At 35.1% G+C, this 7727-nt stretch overlaps 1 protein-coding gene across 1 annotated transcript; it reads left to right on the plus strand.

Annotated features, from left to right (window-relative positions):
- The first annotated feature begins 858 nt into the window (after positions 1–858).
- Positions 859–2802, plus strand: LOC114278110 (uncharacterized). The gene is made up of 4 exons (XM_082917605.1): positions 859–1817; positions 1949–2038; positions 2111–2197; positions 2286–2802. The coding sequence occupies exons 3-4, from the start codon at positions 2111–2113 to the stop codon at positions 2592–2594; spliced, it is 396 nt and encodes a 131-aa protein (XP_082773731.1). The 5' UTR covers positions 859–1817; positions 1949–2038; the 3' UTR covers positions 2595–2802.
- Positions 2803–7727: the final 4925 nt, after the last annotated feature.

A 7727-nucleotide genomic window follows, 5' to 3' on the forward strand; every position in this document is an offset into this window, starting at 1 on the left:
GCAAATGGTCCTCATAACGGAGCAAGAAGGTTCACCGGTTACATAACTAATGGGTTCCGTTTTCGGGTCAAGGCTATGGATGACCGTCGAGCTAGTCAAAATTCTGGTGTAGCTTTGAAAGCAGATACTATTAGTTATGTTAGCCGGAAGGACAAAAATCCTCGTGTGGGGGCTATGTACTATTATGGACAAGTGACAGATATCATTGAAATCCGGTACAGCAATGCAATGAAGTATGTATTGTTCAAGTGTGACTAGATTGACAATGTTCGGGGGAAGAAAGAAGATAATTTCAAGTTCACGTTGATTAACTTCAACCATTCGTTGTATCGAGATGATCAAATCACCAATGAACCTTTCATCTTGGCATCCTAAGCTAATCAAGTTTGGTATGTTGCAGACCTTATAGAATCAGATTGGCAAGTGGTTGTGAAGATGTCTCAAAGGGGTTTATTTGATATGTATTCTACTGATCCAGAAACTAAGCCATATATGAGTCAACAATTAGAAGAAAATATAATGGTTCGTGATGAAGAAGTTGGCTGGGTGAGGGAAGTCGCAGAAGGAGAAACTGTTGATGTTGAAATGAGAGAGGATTAAGATATTTTGTAATAATTGTTGGGATTCTGTAATGACATAGTAAATTTTCATGCTTTAATGACCTACATATTTGGGCATGTTACTTTATTTAACAATTTTATGTGCTTCCAATTTATTTATTATGTTTGTATTGTATTTATATTATTAACTCCAAACTATTCCCTATATTTTCAATTGTATTTCTTACAGATTGTTATGGCATGGAAGAGGAAGCTTAATTATCCCTCTCGTACTATGGCTGATGTTTTGTGTATGTAGACACAATCACCACCACCATCACAGCCACCACCACCATCACAGCCACCGATACAGCCACCACCACCATTACAGCGACCGATACATCCACCATCATCATCACAATTGTCTCGACCAATGTCGTCTTCATAGGCCACCAGGCATACAAATTTGTTATGTACTTAAATTATATTAATTAAATTATTTAATTTTCACTATACATAAACTTCCTAATTTCATATGCTAGGATCGACGACTTCTTCATATCCCACCCCAGGTACAAGTTTGCTTTCATGTATTTAATTTATGCTTTAATTTATATGTTGTTTATTATATTCTTACATAATTTGTTTATTCTTATAATGTGTTCCAAATCCAGCGGCCGATTCACAAGCCAACTCAGGTATAACAAATGGTTATGTATCTAATTACGTTAATTCAACTACAAGTTATTTATTATCAATTTCTATAATATGTGTTTTTTTTTCATAGTTCCTCACATGCCCTATAGTTTCTTTATCTTCCACTCGAGGTCGAGGATCTACGAAAGGCATTAAAGATTGGGGTACGAGCAAGAAGTTGGCCATTGATTTTGATGCCGACTTCAATCCTATGAGAGATAATCAGTCTAAGTTAACTAGCTAACTTGGGTTCATGATACGTAATCGGAACATTGTTTCTTTTATGTACGTTGATTGGACCGAAGTGTCTATTGATGTTCTTGAGTCAATATGGGTGGACGTTAAGATAAAAGCATATTTATTAAATTGTTTAATCATATTATTAATTGAACTAATGATTTAAATTGTACTATATGATAATTTACAAATTTGTCCGGAGGGGTACAAACCACGTTGCTTGAAAAAGTGCAATGACTTGTGGAAGGATCACAAAAACAAGATCAAGAATAAGTATTTTAAGCCTAACAAGGATCATCATAATATTAAAGACATGGTACCTCCGCAAATTGTTCCAGAACAGTGGTATGATCTTGTTGATTATTGGAAGACTAAGAAAGTAGAGATATATAAAATAAGTTAATTACAAAGCACATAGCTTTAGAAAAATTAATAACTTTGTATACTTGTGACTTACATTTATGGAAACTTTATAGGACATTGCAGTACACAATGCTAGAAGTCGTTCCTTTCGTTATACTAATCATACGACAGAACGTACTTCATTCACTCAGATTCGAAGGAAGGTATATATTATTTAGGTAGATATCAATATGCATGTAAATTACTTGGATAATAATTAATTTTTGAATTTTCAGATGATTGCTGAAGGGTTGCCCACGGATAAAATGAGTGTTTGGAAATATACACGCAATCAAACTGACACTGATGTCAGGCAAACCATGGTATTTTCAAATCCTTAAATTTGTATTTATATTTGATTTTGTTTGAACTACCTAATTATGTATATATACTTGTTATTTTAATTTATAGGATAAGTTTGAGCGCCAACTGTCCATGTTGCTTGAAGATTACCGTACTACTGAAGATGCTCGAGATAGTGTTTTCCACAACGTGGTTGGTGAAGATGGGCATGGATATTGTTGTACTTATAGCAAGGATGTGCCTTGGAGCATGGTGTATGGAGATAAATCTAAGTCATCACAGTCAGGATCTCAGTCATCGACTGTTGCTGAGATCACCAAGCAGGTTCGTATGGAGTTGAGACAAGAGCTGAGGGATAAGATTAGAGAGGAATTGAGGGAGGAGATGCGAGCAGAGCTTTCGACCCAGATACAATAAATGAAAGCTGAAATGTTGGCTATTGTGTCCCGCGAAGGGAGTACAAATCACAACAAACAGGTTTGCTGTAAATAAATGTTTTATAAATATCTAATTGTCGCACAATTGTATCATTGAATATAAATACGATTAACAAGGAATGTCACGAATATCATAGGTACCGGATGCATTGAGTGGCCACCGTGAACCTACGGATTATGAGGCCGATGAGAACCTATATACATCACCACCAGATGGTGAGGTGAAATTTTAAACAATTTGACAACTTGTCATTTGTGAAAACTTGTCGTTTAGTAACTTTTTTTAACATAAAACCTCCAAGAATATCCTCATGTTATAGGGCCTCTGTGTTGATTCCCTTTGTTTTTGCTCACTATGTGCCCAAATTTGCCTTCATTTTACTACACAATGAAAGCTTCACAAAGATAATAATTTGGTGCAACCATAAAATAGTTTATGAAACTTCACACGCGCAACATACTAGGCAAACATGACTTATATGAGAAGACGGGGCGCGAAATCGATTGCCTATTTTGAATCTAGAGCCTAATTTCCGTTTATGAAAACTAATTACTTAATAACTATTTTTCAAACCGATTGACACACTAAATACTCAAATGGATTCGGCTGTCAACGAAACTTGACACGCACAACATACTAGGCACACATGACTTGTAGGAGAAGATGGAACTCAAAACTGATCCCCGATTTTGAATCTAGAGCCTAATTTTCGTTTATGAAAACTTATTATTTAGGTAGCGTTTGGTAACGTTTACATTTTTTGTTTATGTTTACAAAATTTTTATAAACTGATTTTTGTTTATTTTTAAAAAAACATAAATTACAAACGCGTTTGGCTTGAACAAAATGTTTAAAAAATTTTAAAAACATAAACTAAAAACTATGTTTGTTCAGGCCTAAAATATTTATATATATTTTTATTACTTATGACAATAGGATCACACACATTATAATTGAAAAAAAATAATTTAAAAAAATAATTGAAAAAAAATTTAATTGGAAAAAAAACTAGTTTGAAAAAAAATTAATTGAAAAAAAATTAATTGCAAAAAAAATTATTTGAAAAAAAATTAATTGAAGAAAATAATTGAAAAAAAATAATTTGAAAAAAATTTAATTGAAAAAAAAAATTATTTGAAAAAATAATTAATTGAAAAAAAAATTGAAAACTGAAAATGTAAACTCATTTTTTGAGTTTACATTTTTTCCTCAAATTAATAAACTGAGACAATCATTTATAAACTAAAAAAATTATCAAACAAGTTTTTATGACAATATTTTAAATTTTTGTAAATATAAACCGAAAACTAAAAACAAAATGGTTACCAAACAGACCCTTAATAACTCTTTTTCAAATCGATTGACATACTAAAGTGCTCAAACGGGTTCGGATGTCAACAAAACTTGACACGCACAACATACTAGGCACACATGACTTATAGGACAAGACAAAACTCGAAACCGATTCTCGGTTTTGAATCTGGAGCCTAATTTCTGTTTATGAAAACTTATTCTTTACAAACTCTTTTTCGAACTGGATGACACACTAAAATGCTCAAACAGGCTCGGATGTCAACGAAACTTGAGACGCACAACATACTAGGCACACATGACTTGCAGGAGAAGACAGAACTCGAAACCGATTTTCGATTTTGAATCTAGAGCCTTCTTTCCGTTTATCAAAACTTATTATTTACAAACTCTTTCCGAACCGAATGACATGCTAAAATGCCCAAACAGACTCGGATGTCAATGAAACATGACATGTACAACCTAGTAGGCACACATGACTTGTAGGAGAAGACAAGACTTGAAACCGATTTCCGATTTTGAATGTAGAGTCTAATTTCTGTTTATGAAAACTTATTTCTTAATAATTCTTTTTCAAACTAGATGACACACTAAAATACTCAAACGGATTCGGATGTCAACGAAACTTGACATGCATAACATACTAGGCTCACATGACTTGTAGGATAAGATGGAACTCGAAACCGATTCCCGGTTCTAAATGTGGAGCCTAATTTCTGTATATGAAAACTTATTACTTAATGACTCCATTTCAAACCGGTTGACACACTAATATGCTTAAACGGTTTTGGATGTCAATGAAACTTGACAAGCACAACAAACTAGGCACACATGACTTGTAGGAGAAGACGAAACTCGAAACCGATTCCCGGTTTTGAATCTAGAGCCTAATTTCCGTTTATGAAAACTTATTCTTTACAAACTCTTTTTCGAACCGGTTGACATACTAAAATGCTCAAACGAGCTCGGATGTCACCGAAACTTGACAAGCACAACATATTAGGCACACATGACTTGTAGGAGAAGACAGAACTCGAAACCGATTTCCGGTTTCGAATCTAGAGCCTTCTTTCCGTTTATCAAAACTTATTCTTTAAAAACTCTTTTACGAACCAGATGACATACTAAAATGCTCAAACAGGCTCGGATGTTAACGAAACTTCACATGCACAACAAAGTAGGCACACATGACTTGTAGGAGAAGATGGGACTCGAAACCCATTCTCGGATTTGAATGTAGAGCCTAATTTCCATTTATGAAAACTTATTACTTAATAACTCTTTTTCAAACCAGATGACACACTAAAATGCTCAAACGTGTCCGGATGTCAACTATACTTGACATGCACAACATACTAGGCACACATGACTTGTAGGAGAAGGCAGAACTTTAAACCGATTCCCTATTTTAAATCTAAAGCCTAATTTCCATTTATGAAAACTTATTACATAATAACTCTTTTTCAAATCGGTTGACACACTAATATGCTAAAACGGTTTCGGATGTCAACGAAACTTGAGACACACAACATACTAGGCACACATGACTTGTAAGAGAAGACAAAACTTGAAACCAATTCCCGGTTTTGAACCCATAGCCTAATTTCCATTTATGAAAACTTATTCTTTACAAACTCATTTTCAAACCGGTTGACACACTAAAATGCTCAACCGAGCTCAGATGTCAACGAAACTTGACATGCACAACATACTAGGCACACATGACTTGTAGGAGAAGACGAAACTCGAAACCGATTCCCGGCTTTGAATCTAGAGCCTAATTTCTGTTTATGAAAACTTATTACTTAATAACTCTTTTCCAAACAAGATGACACACTAAAATGCTCAAACGGGCTCGGAGGTCAACGAAACATGACACGCACAACATACTAGGCACACAAGACTTCCAGGAGAAGACGAAAGTCGAAACCGATTCCCGTTTTTGAACCTAGAGCCTAATTTCCATCTATGAAAACTTATTCTTTACAAACTCTTTTTCGAACTGGTTGACACACTGAAATGCTCAAACAGGCTCAGATGACAACGAAACTTGACATGCACAACATACGAGGCACACATGACTTGTAAGAGAAGATAGAACTCGAAACCGTTTCCCAGTTTTGAATCTAGAGCCTTCTTTGCGTTTTTGAAAATTTATTCTTGACAAACTCTTTTTCAAACCGGTTGACACACTAAAATGCTCAAACGGGTTCGGATGTCAATGAAACTTGATACGCGCAATATATTAGGCAAACATGACTTGTAGGTGAAGACAAGACTCGAAACTGAATCTCGGTTTTGAATCTAGAGCCTAATTTCCGTTTATGAAAACTTATTACTTAATAACTCTTTTTCAAACTGATTGACACACTAAAATTCTTAAACGGGTTCAGATGTCAACGAAACATGACACGCACAACATACTAGGCACACATGACTTGTAGGAGAAGACGGAACTTGAAACCAATTTCCGATTTTAAATCTAGAGCCTAATTTCCGTTTATGAAAACTTATTACTTAATAACACTTTTTCAAACCAGTTGACACACTAAAATGCCCAAATGGGTTCGGATGTCAATGAAACTTGACACACACAACATACTAGGAACACATGACTTGTAGAAGAAGACAGAACTCGAAACCAATTCCTGGATTTGAATCTAGAGCCTAATTTCTGTTTATGAGATCTTATTCTTTACAAACTCTTTTTCGAACCGGATGACACACTAAAATGCTCAAACAGGCTCGGAGGTCAACGAAATTGGACACGCACAACATACTAGGCACACATGACTTGTAGGAGAAGACAGAACTCGAAATCGATTTCTGATTTTGAATCTAAAGCCTTCTTTCCTTTTATCAAAACTTATTCTTTACAAAGTCTTTTCCGAACCGGATGACATACTAAAATGCTCAAACAAGCTCGGGTGTCAACGAAACTTGACGTACACAACATAGTAGGCACACATGACTTGTAGGAGAAGACGAAACTCGAAACCGATTCCGGTTTTGAATCTAGAGCCTAATTTCTGTTTATGAAAACTTTTACTTAATAACTCTTTTTCAAACAAGATGACACACTAAAATGCTCAAACGGATTCGGCTGTCAACGAAATTTGACATGCACAACATACTAGGCACACATGACTTGTAGGAGAATACCGAACTCGAAACCAATTCCCGGTTTTAAATCTAGAGCCTAATTTTCATTTATGAAAACTTATTACTTAATAACTCTTTTCCAAACCGGTTGGCACACTAAAATGCTGAAACGGTTTCGGATGTCAACGAAACTTGACACGCACAACAAAATTGGCACACATGACTTGTAGGAGAAGACGAAATTCGAAACCGATTTCCTGTTTTGAATCTAGAGCCTAATTTTCGTTTATGAAAACTTATTCTTTGCAAACTCTTTTTCAAACCGGTTGACACACGAAAATGCTCAAACGGGCTTGGATGTCAACGTAACTTGACATGCCTAACATACTAGGCACACATGACTTGTAGGAGAAGACAGAACTCGAAACTGATTTCCGGTTTTGAATCTAGAGCCTTCTTTCCGTTTATCAAAAGTTATTCTTTACAAACTCTTTTCCGAACCAGATGACATACTAAAATGCTCAAACAAGCTCGGATGTCGACAAAACTTGACATACACATGATAGTAGGCATGCACGACTAGTAGGAGAAGACGGGACTCAAAACCGATTCTCGGTTTTGAATGTAGAGCCTAATTTCCATTTATGAAAACTTATTACTTAATAACTTTTTTTCAAACCAGATGACACACTAAAATTC

Source organism: Camellia sinensis, chromosome 3 (genome assembly GCF_055761805.1).
Source record: "Camellia sinensis isolate YWXY chromosome 3, ASM5576180v1, whole genome shotgun sequence".
Classification (NCBI taxonomy): Eukaryota; Viridiplantae; Streptophyta; class Magnoliopsida; order Ericales; family Theaceae; genus Camellia; species Camellia sinensis.

Coding starts and splice junctions, on each gene's coding strand:
- LOC114278110 (XM_082917605.1), top strand. CDS start 2,111: ATGATTGCTGAAGGGTTGCCCACGGATAAAATGAGTGTTTGGAAATAT. Junction 2,198..2,285: donor CTGATGTCAGGCAAACCATG/GTATTTTCAAAT, acceptor TTTAATTTATAG/GATAAGTTTGAGCGCCAACT.